We start from the raw sequence: 15574 nt of genomic DNA, 5'->3' as shown, positions 1-15574 counted from the left end.
CCTAGACTCACCTGCACACAATTAAAATAATCATCTGTAAAGCTTTAGCACATTTGATATGGAAAACACAATTTTTTGTAACCAATTAAAATATTTTCTATGGCAAAATATGCAGGCTTATTTCATTCTACTTTCATTCTAATAGCGATCTGTTGTGGGCTTTGTGCATTTACTAATAAAAATACAACAGGTCACTACTATTATTTGGACATTAAAATTATTATAATGAAACTAATGTTTGCTTGTTTGCACATGAGTTGGCTCACCTTCTATCCCAACAGGAGCAATACCCTCACTGCTGGCTCCTGGCTCTTCTTCTGACACTAAATCACATTGTGTGAAAATTGTCACAATTCAGCATTCATTTTCCTTTTTTACATGCTTTCTGATCAATGCTGAATCATCTAGCATTTTAGAACACTTTCATATAGAGCCAGGATAGTTTTTATCATATAAATTTTAATAATATTCAGTTCACTGACTCAATAAGTAATCCTACCTGTACATGTCCGCTCTGGAATGGTGGGTTTCTGCCTGGTGCTTATTAGGCCTACTGGATCTTGTGTGCTACAAGACAGTTTGGTGGCATCAGTCACATCATACTGTTAACTATATTACATAACGTTATGTCATGACGCCATGTAATTCATTATTGATGCTTAATTAACTTGAATGGTGATTTGCAGCCGGTAAAGTTTAACATCTTGACTTGCCTTACCCGTTTTATCTTCATTTGAAGTTAAAGACCGCGAGCTTGTTTGAGAAAAAAAGGTGCTCATTTTTGCACATTTAGCTGCATCCAGGGCTGGACTGGGACAAAAATTCAGCCCGGGCATTTTGACTGGAGACCGGCCCATCACCTGTTTTTTTTTTGGAAAAGACATTAAGCCTTACGCTGTTTCTGACACACACCAACGTACACTTTCTTATTGGTAGTATTTATGTATCAATCTAATAAACGTAAACCTACACCATCCTTCCTATCCTGGTATTCTAAAAAGTAGGGTTGGGGTAACTGATTATTTTTAAAACGATTATTCTGATGATTATTTTATCGAATAGTCGACTATTCTAATGACTATTTAGATGATTAATCTAGCGATTACTTTTCTATTGCACAATTACTAAAAACCCAAAAATTCTCAAATAAATTCCTCCAAAAAGTTGATAAGTTGTTACTGTAAGAGAATAAACACTACAGGCCTTCCATTTTGTATAACACTGCTTTTATTGTGTTGCGGTTGTTTATGTTCTGGTGACGTGTAGAACTTGGGAGTGCAGGCTGCTGCCTGAGAGGTGGTTGGAGACGGAGTGTCTCCATGCTGCTTTGTTTTGTTCACTTATGTGCATGAGGCAAGTGGTGTTACGACCCTTCCTGGGGAGTCACGTGTTTCTCCTATTTTAACTGTAAATCCTTCTAGCTGTTATATTTATAACAAGAAACAGATATTCGGACGGAATATTTTCATGTTTATTCGAATATGATTGTGGAACACACCCAGCATCATAACAAATAAGGTAATATTTAGGTCAATTTAACCCTTTACACGTGACCAGGACACTGTAATCAATTTTTGGCAAGGGAAATGATCATTTGTTGCCATTTTTGAGGTGTTTATGAATGTGAAAGACACCCAGCATCCTGTGATGGCACTAATAACATCAAGAGATAATAAATAAAGTAAAATTTAGGTAAATGTAACCCTTTACAGGTGACCAGGACACTGTAATCAATTTTTGGCAATGGAAATTATCTTCTTTTTTTTTCTATTTTTTTTTTTGTTGCCATTTTTGGGGTGTTTATGATGATACAGTAGGCAGTATGAGTACAGTAACATCAACAGATAATACATAAAACCCTTATTTGGTCAATTTTAGCCTCCATGAAAATCTTAGCAATTCAATCACTTTTTGGCAAGTAAAATGCCATTTTAGTTGTCTACAATTAAATCATCAATAAAGAATTTAAAGATATTTTGAGGCATTTCTTATAGGTAAACGGGAGGGTGTAGTCTATTTGGCAAGTGACAATCTTAATTTTATGTGCTGAAGTGCTTTTATCTTGTTACTTTTAAATAGAGCAACGTAATGTATAGATAGTAACCTACACAGTGTCATTAAAGCCAAAGCTTGATCATTTTAAATACTTTTTTTCAAGTAAAAATGTGCCCCAAACTAGTTAACTGTGGCTCCATGTCAAGTGGACAAAAGAAAGGAAGGGGAAAAAATTAAATCGCTGGAGAATTGTTTATTTCCATTTATACAACGTTTACATTCAATACAGGGTGCCATTTTACATTGTTTATTTATTTTTTTAGTATCAAAGCTGTAACATAAAGAAAGCCAGTTCTTACCACAGAGTTTGTGGCACAAACCATCTTTCAATCGCAAATATTGCAAAAAGGATTAATATATCCTCATTGTGAACGTTTAAGACAAATAGCAACACTTAAAACAACTTCCGAACTGGAAAAACTAATGTGGCAAGGTGCAGAAACGAGTGCCCGGGCGGGATTCGATCCCCAGACTCCTGAGTGAGAGTCATATGCTCTAACCAGTCAGCCAAAGGGGCACCTCTTTGACCAAACAGCCAGGGCGCATGATCAATCGGGACATTGTGGATGCTCACCACACTGCTACATCTTCCTCCCTCTTTCCACAAGCACGTCCTCGTGCTCCCGCGCAGGGTGCCACAAACACTGCCACACTAATATCCGCGATAAACATCTATTTAAGTACCGGAAGAGGTTATCTTTGCTTTCTGAATGTCCATATTGCTAGATATGCTGAGTTTTAGGGCGAAATCCTGGGGAATTTTGTCTAGAAATGCAATTACCTAACCGTGCGCGATCCCGCGGTGGCTAATCATTTTTTGGCAGCGAGTCAATTTATGGCACAACACCGGCTCGGGTTTCTCCTCCTCCTCCCTCTTTTCTTCTCCAACCAGTCGCTGGGCTGAGGCTCCATCACTTCCTAAATTGATTTTACTTGAACCTTCACTACCAAACAACTGTGAGATTTTAACACATGTGCCAGCATCAGCCTGAAGGGCCAGTTTCTTTTTTAGTCGAATTTTCTCCGCTCCTCCTTTCCGTTTTTTGTTCTCCATTTGTAAAGCTCGTCTGTCTGTTTACTGAGATTCACAAACAACTGGCGGGTGCATCAGACCTCTGGCTATTGGTCCAGCCCAGTGTATTATTACCAATTGGCCAATCCACCAACTTTTACGAGGCGTCGCGTGGGGCGGCGCGGACAAGTTGTCCGCAACAACTAGAGGCCAGGAAAAAAAAAAAAAAAAAAAAAAAAACAGACACCGGCCCATAAAAGATGAAAGGGTCGGCCCAGCGGGCAGTTGCCCGCTATGCCCTATGGTCAGTCCAGCGCTGGCTGCATCTGTTTCTAGCGCTTTCCTCTTTTTAATTCTTGCCTTCTCTGCGCCACCCTTGCTCTTTCTACTTTCCATTTTTCCGTCAACTGCGTGGTCACGTGGTGCGCACAGGTGCATATAGGGGAAAAAGAAAAAAAAAAACGAGCTGCAGCCTGCAGGTAGAGACAGCCGGGAGGAGCGTATGAGATCAGCCCGGCGGCCTCAGTGCCATGACTGAACACCGGCACCAAAAAATAAAAATAAAATGATAAAAAACAAAAACGAGAGCACCGGCCCCATGCGGCCCAAACATCGCGCGGCCCACCGGGAATTCTCCAGACCCTCCCGATTAGCCACTCCGGGCCTGCTCGGAACGAAGATTCCGAACTCGATGGATATCTTCATCTCCAAGGTCCACAGCTGAGTGTCTCGCACTTCTTCGGCCTCTAGACACACCACGGCATCTGGATGCACCACGGATTTGAGATGATGGTGGGCATCTCCTTTTTGCACCACGTCTTGAGGATGCAATAGGAGGTTCAAACTTCCTCAGAGGATTCCTCAGTCACTGAAATCTAAATCGTATTAGAATTTTTAAATAATTATACTAATATAAAAATTACTCTTGCATATTAAATCAATTTTGACACAGATCAGGTTTACATCTAGTCCAAATTTGGGCTAAACCAACAATAAAACTATGAAAACAACCATGATTATAGGAGGACTACACAGAATGCAGTGTTTATTCATGATTTCCACATAAATTATGTATATGCTTTGATATATTCATCCCATCATGAATGGCAAAGCAATTAAAAATAAGCTAATTACTCGTAATAAATGCTAACAATTTGATAGGATTAATTTTATTTACAATATAGATTGTCAACTGTTACTGGTATTTTAAAATATATATATTTATAGAAATTCTTTATAAAATGCCTTTTGTAAACAATAAGTGTTAATGTGCTGGTTAAAAACAACTGTCTTACCTCAGATAACTCCACTGCTAACACTACCTCAGCTCTATTACAAAGAAGCAATGCTCTGGTGTTGACTCGGCTTTTCCTGAGTGCACATTAGGAGGTGTGGCTTTCGGCTTTTTCAGGAAGGGCGGGGGGTGAGCAACAGCCATTCGAATTTAAAAATCTCCTCCTTCTCACCCTGTCGGCGTCATCTTACGGACTGTGCCTTTAATGTCTTATTTGATTTTCAAACATTGCTTGGTGTGGCCAGTAGGAGGTGCTGTAGTCATTTTTCTGAACCCATCACTGTTTACGGAAGTCTGCGTGACGTGTCACTGCCTGGACCAAGGCATTGTGGGAAGGACAACGGAGCTGGCACGGCCGAGGAAAGCGCACAGCTCGATTTCACGTATCTCCTCGACTTTTCATCACTTTTCGGGGCTCTAAGCTCAGAGGACCGACGGAAACCCCTCGAAGCTGATGTCAGCGGGCCCAGTAGAGGGTGAGCGTATGCCGGTGTCGTCGCTGCTCTCCTGCGCAGGGGCGCTCAGAGCGGAGGAGCGGGGAACGGTGTCAGTGGACCGCGGCGTCTGTGTTTTCTTTTCCAAGTGAGACGAATAAAGTAGCGACGGATTATATCCCCGCAGTGAAAGGGTGGCGGGCGACAGCGCTCCCACGGTCCACAACTTCCAGAGTTTCGCGTGATTTCGGTCGAAGACAACGTCGAAGATGTCGACCAGCAGCCCCGAAGCGGTGAAGAAATTGCTGGAGAACATGCAGACGGACCTGCGGTCTCTCTCCATGGAGTGCAAGAAGAAATTCCCTCCTGTCAAAGAGGTTAGCCGGCTAGGTAGCATCATGCGCTGCTCCACACCTGGGCTTGTGTATTCTGAGGCTTTTGCTGAAACCGTTTTATTTTTCTGTCTGACTCCGTCCTCCCAGCAGCCACTGGGCCTGCGGTCCTCTGAGGCACTGGGTGCTCCACTATTCCTGCAAACAGGTGGATGCACAAGTGTTTACCACACCTTGTGTATGACAAACAAGCAACTCGGTCCTTAATGACGGGGACTGTTTCATGTATTTTTCAGATTTACATACATTTTTACAGGTAATACAACAAATTAGGCTCAAACATTGGTTGGTTGAACACTTCTCGATTTGTTAGCTTCTGTTGAAGCAACAATCCCAGGTGCGTGCTTCCTGTGGCTTTCCCAGGAGGAATTCTGGATCAATCCCCTCTGCAAACCTGCTTTAATTGAATTTGTCAGACAAGTGTCTTCTTGTCTTATTCCATATCCCCATGTTTACCTTTGCTGTTTTACATAAACGACAGGTGATGCTGTAGATGCATTCTCTCGTCAGTAGATGCTCCTGGTGTAAATGCCAGGAGGGAATTTATTTGAAGTGTGTTATGAACAGTGGACAGGTTTTCTCGTCCCTGCCTTAACACATTGTCTTCAGGATAACCTTCTATGTGCTACCCATCATCTTTGTTTCATTTCCAGAGACATTATGAGGTAGCCTGCTCTGCAGTCTGTAAGAAGTCTGAAGGGAATGTTCTGGGCCCCTCTGGACCTTGTCCAGGAATCTGCTGGTCTGCAGCGCACAAAAACGGCTTTTTATGCTTTGTGCTCTTTTTGCGTCACTCCTCCCACCCTCAGTAAACTTGGTACAGTTTGGGAGTTATTTGCAGCCATAATTATCAGTAGTTATATGATTTCACTGTACATGTGAAGTGTCATTTTGGGATCGCCTGCCACCAAAAGGCAGGTAATTAAATAAAAAAAAATGGGGGACAATTAACTTTTAATGATTAACTTTTGACATCAGCCCTTTTCAAGATGGTCGCCACAACTAGTCAACCTCAGAAGATAAAAAAGCTCCGGTGCACCTGTTTCAGCACAGAGAATTCAGCTGGAAGAGAAAGTAGCTTCAGACGACAGGATTTGAGTCTTATTCCCTGATATTTTAACATCTCGCCTCTGATTGGATTACAGCAACACGACTCTACCACTGATTCTTTTTGCTCTGCAACTTTGATGTTTTATCTCCACAAATGACAAAAGCCCGGAGGGGTTCTGCTGTGTGGTGGAGTTGCTAACGATAATGGTTAGCTTCGACTAGTTGAGACGTTCTCTGCTAAAGCAACAGTCTTCCCAGTTGTGAGTCAAAATGGGTGAGTCCATGAATGTTAAGTGACGTAGATCTTTCTGGATTTTCTAATCCTAGAGTTTGATCTAGGGCTGCAACAAACGATTATTTGGATAATCGATGAATCGGATGGGGTCTCGACACGATTAATCGATTAATCGGATTACATAGGGACATTTTTAAAAACTGCTAGGGAAACGTTATTTTTCTCCTTCCTTCACTTTATTAAACACAACATTATTAGAAAACAGTTCAATAGCAGAAAAACAACATGCCATCACCTAAATTGTCTTATAAGGTGAATAGACAGAGACCCTAAGCTACACCTATCTGTGACCTAAAATGCTTGGTCCAAGTTAAACAGCTTAAAGAGCAAGTCAACCCCTACCAGAGTCTAACTCCACTCCTAGGGCTGTCGCGGTAACCGGAAAAATGAAATATCGCAATATGAAGAAGCCCACCGCGCTGCATCATGGGCCACCGCGATTACTGAACTTGGTTCAACTCAATGATGCATGTTGAGAAGGATGGCTGCGCTGGTATCAAAACGAAACGTTACTTCGCTCCTTTGGGAGCACTTTGGTTTTCAGTACGTCAGCTGCTGCTCAGCCAGAGTCCTTGGCCGAGACAGAGCTGCCACCAGCGGCAAAAAAATAATAATAAACGCTCGGAGACCTGCTGAAGTCCCGGACAAGCACTGCTTCTGCAACCGTCCCGAAGAGAGCTTGAGCCGAGCTGGAGCTCACTCGCTACCTGCAGGAGGAATGCATCCACCCTAAAGAAACCCCCCTGACATGGTGGAGCAACAACCGGGAGAGATTCCCTTTGCTCGCCAGAGTCGCACGCAAGTACGTGTGCGTTAGTGCAAGGAGCGCACCATCCGAGAGGGTTTTCAGTGTTGCTGGAAATGTTGCCACCCCTCTCAGATCCTCTCTAAAACCGTATATGGTTAACATGCTGGTTTTCCTTGTAGGTAACAAGGACGTGACCGAGCTATCAATCACCGTCATTTGTGTGTGTGAAAGTGAAATGATGGTGCAAAGCCCCCCCCCCCCCCGGCGCGCGCGCGCCCGGTACATGTAATTTTTTATGCTTGATTTTAAACAACTAAACAAAATGGGGACTTGTTTCTTATTTGTTGGATGCTGCAGCCAAATTTGCATTTAAAAGTTTAACCTTCTCCTGAATTTTGTTGTTTTTAAGTTCAGTCGGACTCCGACTGTCGGAGAAACAAACGTTACTGCGATCTGTGTTGTTACTGCCCTTTGATCTGCATTCAGTAAAGTGTTATTAAAGAAGGCACGGCAATTTTTAACCTTTTTTAAATGTGTAAACATTAAGTTTAGATAGTACTGCAATAAAAAAAGGACTGCAATAATATCGCACACCGCAATATTAAGCCACCCTGAATCACCGCAGGAGGAATTCCTCAACCGCGACAGCCCTATCCACTCCCACTTCATATTTGAAAAATGCAACACATGCTGTTGCCTGGCAGACCGAGAGGGCGGAGCCACTAACAAACACACACTCAGGCTCAAGACAGCATTGTGACATCATAATGTACCAGTTTACATCATAGCATACTTCTTAGCCAATAGCGGTGGCAGATTTAAATTAAAATACAGTGCAGAGTTTTTACCTGACAACGGCACAACACTGCCAGTTTTAGGCAGAATATTTAAATTTTAACTAAGATGCACTGAAGTGCCAAATTATTGACGACACGTGTCTGCAGCACGATTACACACTCGTTTATTTAGTTTATCAGCAAAAAAAAGTTTATTTGGGGGTGACTTGCTCTTTAAGGGCAATTCTCATCTGTTTTGTTTGATCTCATCTGTAGACATTTATTATAATTGGGGATGTCAAACAACTAATTTTTAAATGTAATTAAACATAGGCTGTGAATTAATCAAAATTAATCACTATTTCCAAAAATGACTGAAAAAATACCAAATAAAACAAAAGTAAATGAATGCCGCCCTCCTTGTGATGATGCCCTGGGCAACTGCCATAAAGTCACATCAAGAAATGCTGCTGATCATTCCAATGATCCCAAATAGACTCACATTAGGCCACATGAAAGCAACTGAACCCAAAAATATATTAATCAGTATACTGCACTCTCACAACATGCCTGCAGCAACAGTTAGAACAGTTAGGACTCCTCCCTCCCTTTTAAAAGCGTTTTCGCTTCTGAGGACATTGTGGTTGTAAAGCCATGTTAGTAGTCTGGCCCCGGTGTGATCAACCAGTTTCTGCGGGAATGTGACGGTGGAACCGGTTCGCAGCGGCGCGAGACCCCCCCCCCCCCCCCCCCCGCCTATCTAATAGCGTCGCGCTTACAATTTTATAGACTTTTTTTTTACGAGCTTAGGGCATGTCTAGCCTGTGTAATACTCCGGGGCTTGGGTGAATCACTTTTGAAAAGTTTTTAACTTACCCGGACACCGAGCTCTCTCCCTCCTCGCTGATGATTCAGACATGCTTGCGTTTAAGACGCTGCATCATCACCATAGTACTCCCGTGCCATGCTAAGTCTGACCTACAAACGTTGCAGGTAACGAATGTCGTCGCCTGATTTAACTGAAAATGCTCCCAAACTTTAGAAGTTTTTACTTTTTTGGGGTCTCGCTGCTTCTGCCATGTTCCTCTTACAAACACCTGCCGGCTGTCCACCGGTCTGCGCGCAACAGCGGGCGGGAGGGGAGGGGGCTTTTGGAAGAGTTGCGCAACACAACGAATCGATGACGCAATTCGTTGCCAACGCTTTTAGTAATCGATTTTAATCGAATTTATCGATTCGTTGTTGCAGCCCTAGTTTGATCGTCTATTTTCTATCAGGAGCTAATACAGGAGACAGATGTCCAAGACTATTTTTATGTTCGGCCTGCATGAAAAACTCAGTGATTAATTATAATCAGAAATAATAATTAAAATTTTTTTTATTATAACTGGTCTGCTGTGAGTTGGCCTTAAACTTTTGCTCAGGGATCAGCTGGTCCGTACAGGCAGAACTGGTGACTGGCTATTTAAAAAAGTGATAGTTGGCAGCTGATTAAACGTTCTACTTTTTTCCAAGATACGTGAAATTAGCAGCTGCTGGGACCTTTATCTCTGCTATCTTGTAGCCAGATTAACACTCATGTCTGTGGAACTTCAGGCGTCACCAGCTGATTATATTTCTAATGTTGCCACTTCATGTAGAGAGCGCACAGACTCCTGGACTTTCCTAACACTGGACTTGGAGGTTGAAACCAGAAGTTTGAGCTTTTAAAAGATGTTAAATTCCTCACTAAATGTCATCTGTGACTAGGCTTGTCACAGTGTGAAAATTTAACCTCACTGTTATTGTGACCAAAATTATCACGGTTTTCGGTATTATCGAGGTATTTTTTTAAACGTTAAATTTTCAGGAAACTAAATAAACCCTGTATATCAGGAAAATATTGTCCTCAGTTTGTGTCTAAATTTTGCCTAAAATGTTATTTTTTAATTATGTTGTTTATTTGTTCACATTCTTCCCCTTTAGTCTTTAAAATACCAATATTTACCCATAACTTCTTATTTTTTGTCTGTTTGATGTCATCATTTTAAAAATATTAGCTCAAATGATACTCAGTACTCAAGTAGCCTTCTAATCAGATACTTTTTTACCCTTACTTGTGTAATTAACCCTATATCAGGAAAATATTGTCCTCGGTTTGTGTCCTTCCAGTGAGCTTTGCAGATTTGCGAAAATGTCATCAGGCAGTAATCATTGTTAAATTCATAATTATTCTCGGAGAGAGACCAACTCTTATCTGCCCCTGGGAGCCCCGTAATGCATAGCGTCATTTCAACATGGGGGTGTCCGCGACACGGTTTATATGCAGGTAGCGGCGCTGCGGCTGCTTTATATAGCGACTCGTTGCATTCTCCCTCAACCCAAATCCTCGGATCACACATTTTAGCTAAAACGCTAACGTTAGCTTGCCTTGCGTTGACTGTAGAGTTGTGGGTGATGGTCACGCAGATGTGTCATGAGATTTGAAGCGTTGCTGCCTTTCACAGACACTTTTTCTGCACGTGCTGCAAACAGGATAGCCGTCTTCTATCAGCTGTCCCTCGGCATTCTTCAGATATCCAAAAGATGCCCGTACTTCCCACTTTGTCTTCTTTGAGGGATAATAAATGTCCTGAGCACTGCCGTCTCCTCCTTTGGCCATTTTTTCAGCTTTAGCTTCAAGAAAGTTTTGGTCGTAAACAACAAAGTGTGCATGTGCCGCTGGCAACTTCAGCAGATGATACGGTGGCTGGTAAGGGTCAACGCGCCTACACCGCAGCCACGGTAATCCACTGAGATAATATAGTTTTTAAAAAACAAGACGGTTATTATTATTGTCAACTTTTTACCGGGGTTTACAGCTACACCGGTTACCGTGGCAACTCTAGCTGTGACAGGGTTAGATTACAGATGCTGAGGTAATTAATCATCTGTCCTCCCATCTTTCTCTAGTGGTCGTTCAGATCAGATATTTACGTGTAAAACGTTAAGTGACAGTTTCTCATACATATAGAGCTGCAATGGCATTGTGTGAAGAGTTCAGTAAACATTATTTATAGCTAGACAGCCTCTGCGAATCTGTCTGGGACTGGAGGTCATAATGATGGCTTCACAACAACCTTGCTAATTATGGTCAAGTGAGGGGTTGTTTTTGTCTTTATCCCTCGGAGCAACTTTCAGCTCTGTTATTAATTACTGAATTCAGATTTATGAATCTTGTCAGTTGATCTGATCAGAAATGCACACAGACGACAGCCACTGATTGCTACAATAGCCTATTCCTAATGGCACCATCTCCGTTGGAGCTCCGTTAGGCGGTTTCTAAATGTACCACTCTGTGATGCAATAGTGCTTGTAAGGTTGTGTGACCTTGAAGATATTCATTTGCCAGCTAAAATCAACTTTGTTTGATTTTTCTGAGGCCTTCACCTTGGATATTGGCACATTAAAGTGGGAAAAGAAATCCAGTGCTTACACTTCCTTTGTGTTATAGACCCTGAACCTAAGTGCTTGCTGCTTTAACAGAAGAGAAGGAGCATCACACAAGGGTGGAAAACAGCTGATTTAACATGAACTGTTCTCAGGTCTCGTTTAAGCTTCTCCCTCAAATATGGGGTTATCATCACCCAGGTCTACTGCTCCTTACCAGCATGCTTCTCCCAGGTATCGGAGCAGTACACACACCCCCTTTGATGCCACCAGCCTGAGCCCGCTTGTGCTCTCACTGATGGAGGCAAGATTGGAACAGCCTTTTCCAATCGGAGCTGTTCATCACTGAGTTAAAACTTACCTGGATAGCTGCTTCTGCACTGCACTACCTGGTTCCTTTTAGGTTTTCATTTTCCTGACAGTGTTTAAAATATCCTTTCCACCAAGCTCAGCTCATTTTTAACCACTTAAGTTTCAAAGGACACCAGATTATTGTACGGCAACAAAAGCGACAACCTAATTCACTTAACTTCCCCTCTTCTTCACCAGCCAGTGTCCCACGGAGTCATTTAACTGCAGTCAGTGTTTTAAATTGTTAAGACTAAACGAATGGTGTCACTCTGTTTTTTTTTTAAACAAACTTTAGTTTCCTGCTCAGGACACATCAGTAAATCCACCCTTACTGTTAAAAAGGACACTAGAGAGTTTCCTTCTTTATCCTACTGGTTGAAAGCAGATTTACATAAACAACCCTACAGTAGTCTGCTGTAGCTTGCGCTAACAACGAGTTAACACTCAAACAAGCTAACTGATACTAAAATAAGCCACAAAGTCAAAAGATCCACACTGTTGGACAAATTATTGTTTCCCAGTCCAGGTCCTCTGCCCCACTGTCCTGCATGTTTTCCTTGTTGTCGTTTCAAACACCAGGGTTTCCCTGCTGCCACACACCTGACATGGCATGAATGAGTGATTAACAGGCATCTGCAGCACTTGATGTCCTCCTGAGGAGGCAATGCTAACGTGTAAATCCAGTGTGCTGAAGCAGAGGCATCATGATAGCATGCAGCAATTTGGGTTCTGCGGAAAAACTGTTTAGTGTTACTTTGAGGAGAGGGACAGCTCAGCTCGGACATCAGTTGTAGCTGCTTGTCTTGGCAACATCTGAGCAATTAATGAAAGCAGTATTTGTGCAGCCTTTGCAAAAGTTTTACCAACAATAATTGGTAATTGTTTGGCATAATTGAGATTGTTGCTGTCATGTGCCATAAACATCCTTCTGAATCTTTTATCACCCTAACCCTGCAAGAACCTGTGTGGGTGCTCTTACCTGAAAACAAACGGCAAGTTGACAGTAGTTTTTACAAAACTTTCCTATTTATGACAGCAACACTGAGCAGTCGCTCGAACATTTGGAACACAAGCGCCCTGCAGCTGTGGTGCAGAAACTAAAATGCAAGTTTTAATGAGTAAACCAAGTGTTTCATGTTGAGATTTTGTATGTTTTTTTATCAAGGTCTCATGAATTAACAAACATTTCACTTATTTATCAATGTGTTCATAGTAAACCTTTAATGTTTAGTTAGTTTCAAATTGATTTTTTTAGTTGATCATTCATTCATTTCACTGTGGAGAGTTGCATCATTTCAGAGACTCGGTGTGACATTCACAGGTGGGTGGACTTGAGCAGGTGAGGTGGTTGTAGGCCTGCTTGACAGTTGGTCAGTGTGCAACATGTGGGGATGGTTTTGTGTGTTGGCACCACAAAGCTGCAAATCTTACTCAATGATCCCCTTTGCACAATACGCTAAGTCAGCTCCAGAAACTGCTGAGCTTTAGAGATACTCATGACGTGTTTCTGCAGAGGTCAGTCTGTATTTTAAAATAGATGAGCTGGTTTGCAGATGTAGGTCAGTTTCACGTTGAGGATCTCCACGAAGAACTGAAAGTCATGAACACTTCTTCGTTTTCTCTACTAAGAGTTAAAGCTGTTAACTCCTTTTCTGTAACATGATCTGTTTTCAGCTGAAGACAATTATTTTTATCATTATTCATCTCAGTGTGCATCAACTTTAGCAACTGGAGTCGTTCCAGATACTGTAGCTGAACAGCAACCTCTGAGAATGAATTCACATCCATGGTTTTTCCAAGGCTCGAGGCCTATAATAAACAGGCCTGGCATCACCGGAGCCAATGGCAATGCTTGTGGAAGTTCCAGTAGAATGAAATGTTGTGATTAGTGTGTAAACATGTCGACAAAGAAGAAGAGGTCTGGAGAAACCGAATTATGTTTTCATAGAGTCAAGCTAGCAGCTAGCCTGGGGACCAAGGGTAGACTAAACATACTTGATATGAACGATGGATGGATATGACCTTGGCTCCACCTAAGTACTTCTAATGCCTCACAGCCCCCTCCAACCCAGAAAACTCTGGAACGTTCTCCCTCCCATCCTGAAACTCCAGCAGGCTCAGTGTTAACCACAAAGTCATATACACAGCAAGTGTTCAGAAACAGCTAACTAAAGTAGCTTTCCGGAGTTTTCTACTTTAAGAAATTATGTGTTTTTTCAGAAATCTGTAAAAGTGATTATCTTATGTACAATATAATATAAGCAGTATGTCTTTTATTTATTTATTTATTTTTTGCTAAGCACGCCCCTGCCCCACAGAGCTCCGTGCAATAGGAAACTGAGCGCTGACCAGAACTAAGCAATAACGTTAAACTACCGCTTAGATGCTTCAGATTTAAGGAATACCTCGGCTGATGCAGAGTTGATGAACTTTTCATGGACAAGAAAGTCTTTAACATTCAAAAACACAACATGACATGAGAATAGTACTTGTACAGAAACGTGAAGTCGCCATCTTAAAAAAAACTGAGCAACACACTTTTTGTGTGATGTGCTTGTCAGCCACCAGATGGTGCCATCGGATAAGAGAAATACTCTGGAAAGAGACTGTAATAGATGGTTGACTTATTTCTGAAGGTAATCTGCTGGATCTATGGGCTGACATTAGTTTGAATTTTGTCAGCACGAAGACCTTGAACCAACGCAGCTTTGCAAGGTTTAGGTGTTTTTCCGCTCTGATACTGGACCAGTTGCAGCAGCGACTGTTAAACATGCTATTTCTGCTCATCTGACAGGATAGTTGTAAAAGCTAGTTAAGAGGATGCAGGATGTCATTTTGTTAATCGATGCCATATAGCAGTGGTTGCTAGTATGTGCTTACTGCCTTGCTTTTGTCTCTACTACTACGGTACTACGGTGACACAGAAGCTAAGTGCTCGCCTTGTAATTGGAAGGTTGCAGGTTAGAGCCCCACTTAGTCTGTCGCTGTCGTTGTGTCCTTGGGCAAGACACTCAACCCACCTTGCCTGCTGGTGGTGGTCGGAGGGACCGGTGGTGCCTGTGTATGGCAGACTCACCTCTGTCAGTGTGCCCCAGGGCAGCTGTGGCTACTATGTAGTTCATCACCACCAGGGTGTGAATGAGTGTAAATGACTGACTGTCTTGTAAAGTGCCTTGAGGGGGTTCCAGGTTTCTAGAAGGCATTATGATTTAACATCAATCATTTAACCAAATTCCAGGTCAAAATGGATTTCAATTAAAATTATAGTAGCCTAGTTCTCTCTTAAAATAATGTTATGTGTTTAATAATCTGCGTTTCACTCTTATACTCTAAAATAAACAAAGAACTTTTTGTTTAACTGTTTCTCAGACTAATGGGTGATTGAAATACAAAGAGGGACATCAAGCTTTTGCTTATTTTATCCTTCAAACACACTTTATTTTGCTGATAGTTTTAATGCAATAAACTTGAAACCAGAAACAAAAACAACCTTTCTTTAAAGATTTAGATGGGAAGTGTGTTGATATGCAAAGATTGGCCACTTTTAAGTTCAACAACACATTGTTAAGAGATCTATTGAAATGAGATTGGGCACGTGGTTCTTTTTAGGAAAACTCTGATTAGTCATTTCATAGCTGCCTTCTAAGCTCCCTGACAACAGAGCAAAACCATCATTTTGATATGTTGCAATTTTTAACATGTTTTCTGCGTTTGAACAAAACCTAGCAGTTACTTCTAAACACGCTGGGTTCAGCTGTC

General features: G+C 41.9%; 1 protein-coding gene across 2 annotated transcripts in view; it reads left to right on the top strand.

Moving 5' to 3' along the window:
• Window positions 1–4841: 4841 nt before the first annotated feature.
• Window positions 4842–15574, top strand: part of mon2 (MON2 homolog, regulator of endosome-to-Golgi trafficking) — a 75930-nt gene continuing 65197 nt past the window's right edge. For both annotated transcript variants that reach the window (XM_054735206.2, XM_054735205.2), the window contains exon 1: window positions 4842–5172. In XM_054735206.2, coding sequence (XP_054591181.1) covers window positions 5065–5172 — 108 coding nt within the window. In that variant the 5' untranslated portion in view covers window positions 4842–5064. The remainder of the gene's footprint in view (window positions 5173–15574) is intronic.

This window comes from Nothobranchius furzeri, chromosome 4 (genome assembly GCF_043380555.1).
Source record: "Nothobranchius furzeri strain GRZ-AD chromosome 4, NfurGRZ-RIMD1, whole genome shotgun sequence".
In the NCBI taxonomy this organism is placed as follows: domain Eukaryota; kingdom Metazoa; phylum Chordata; class Actinopteri; order Cyprinodontiformes; family Nothobranchiidae; genus Nothobranchius; species Nothobranchius furzeri.
Note: the sequence above shows the minus strand (reverse complement) of the source record. Positions and strands in the feature narration are given on the sequence as shown.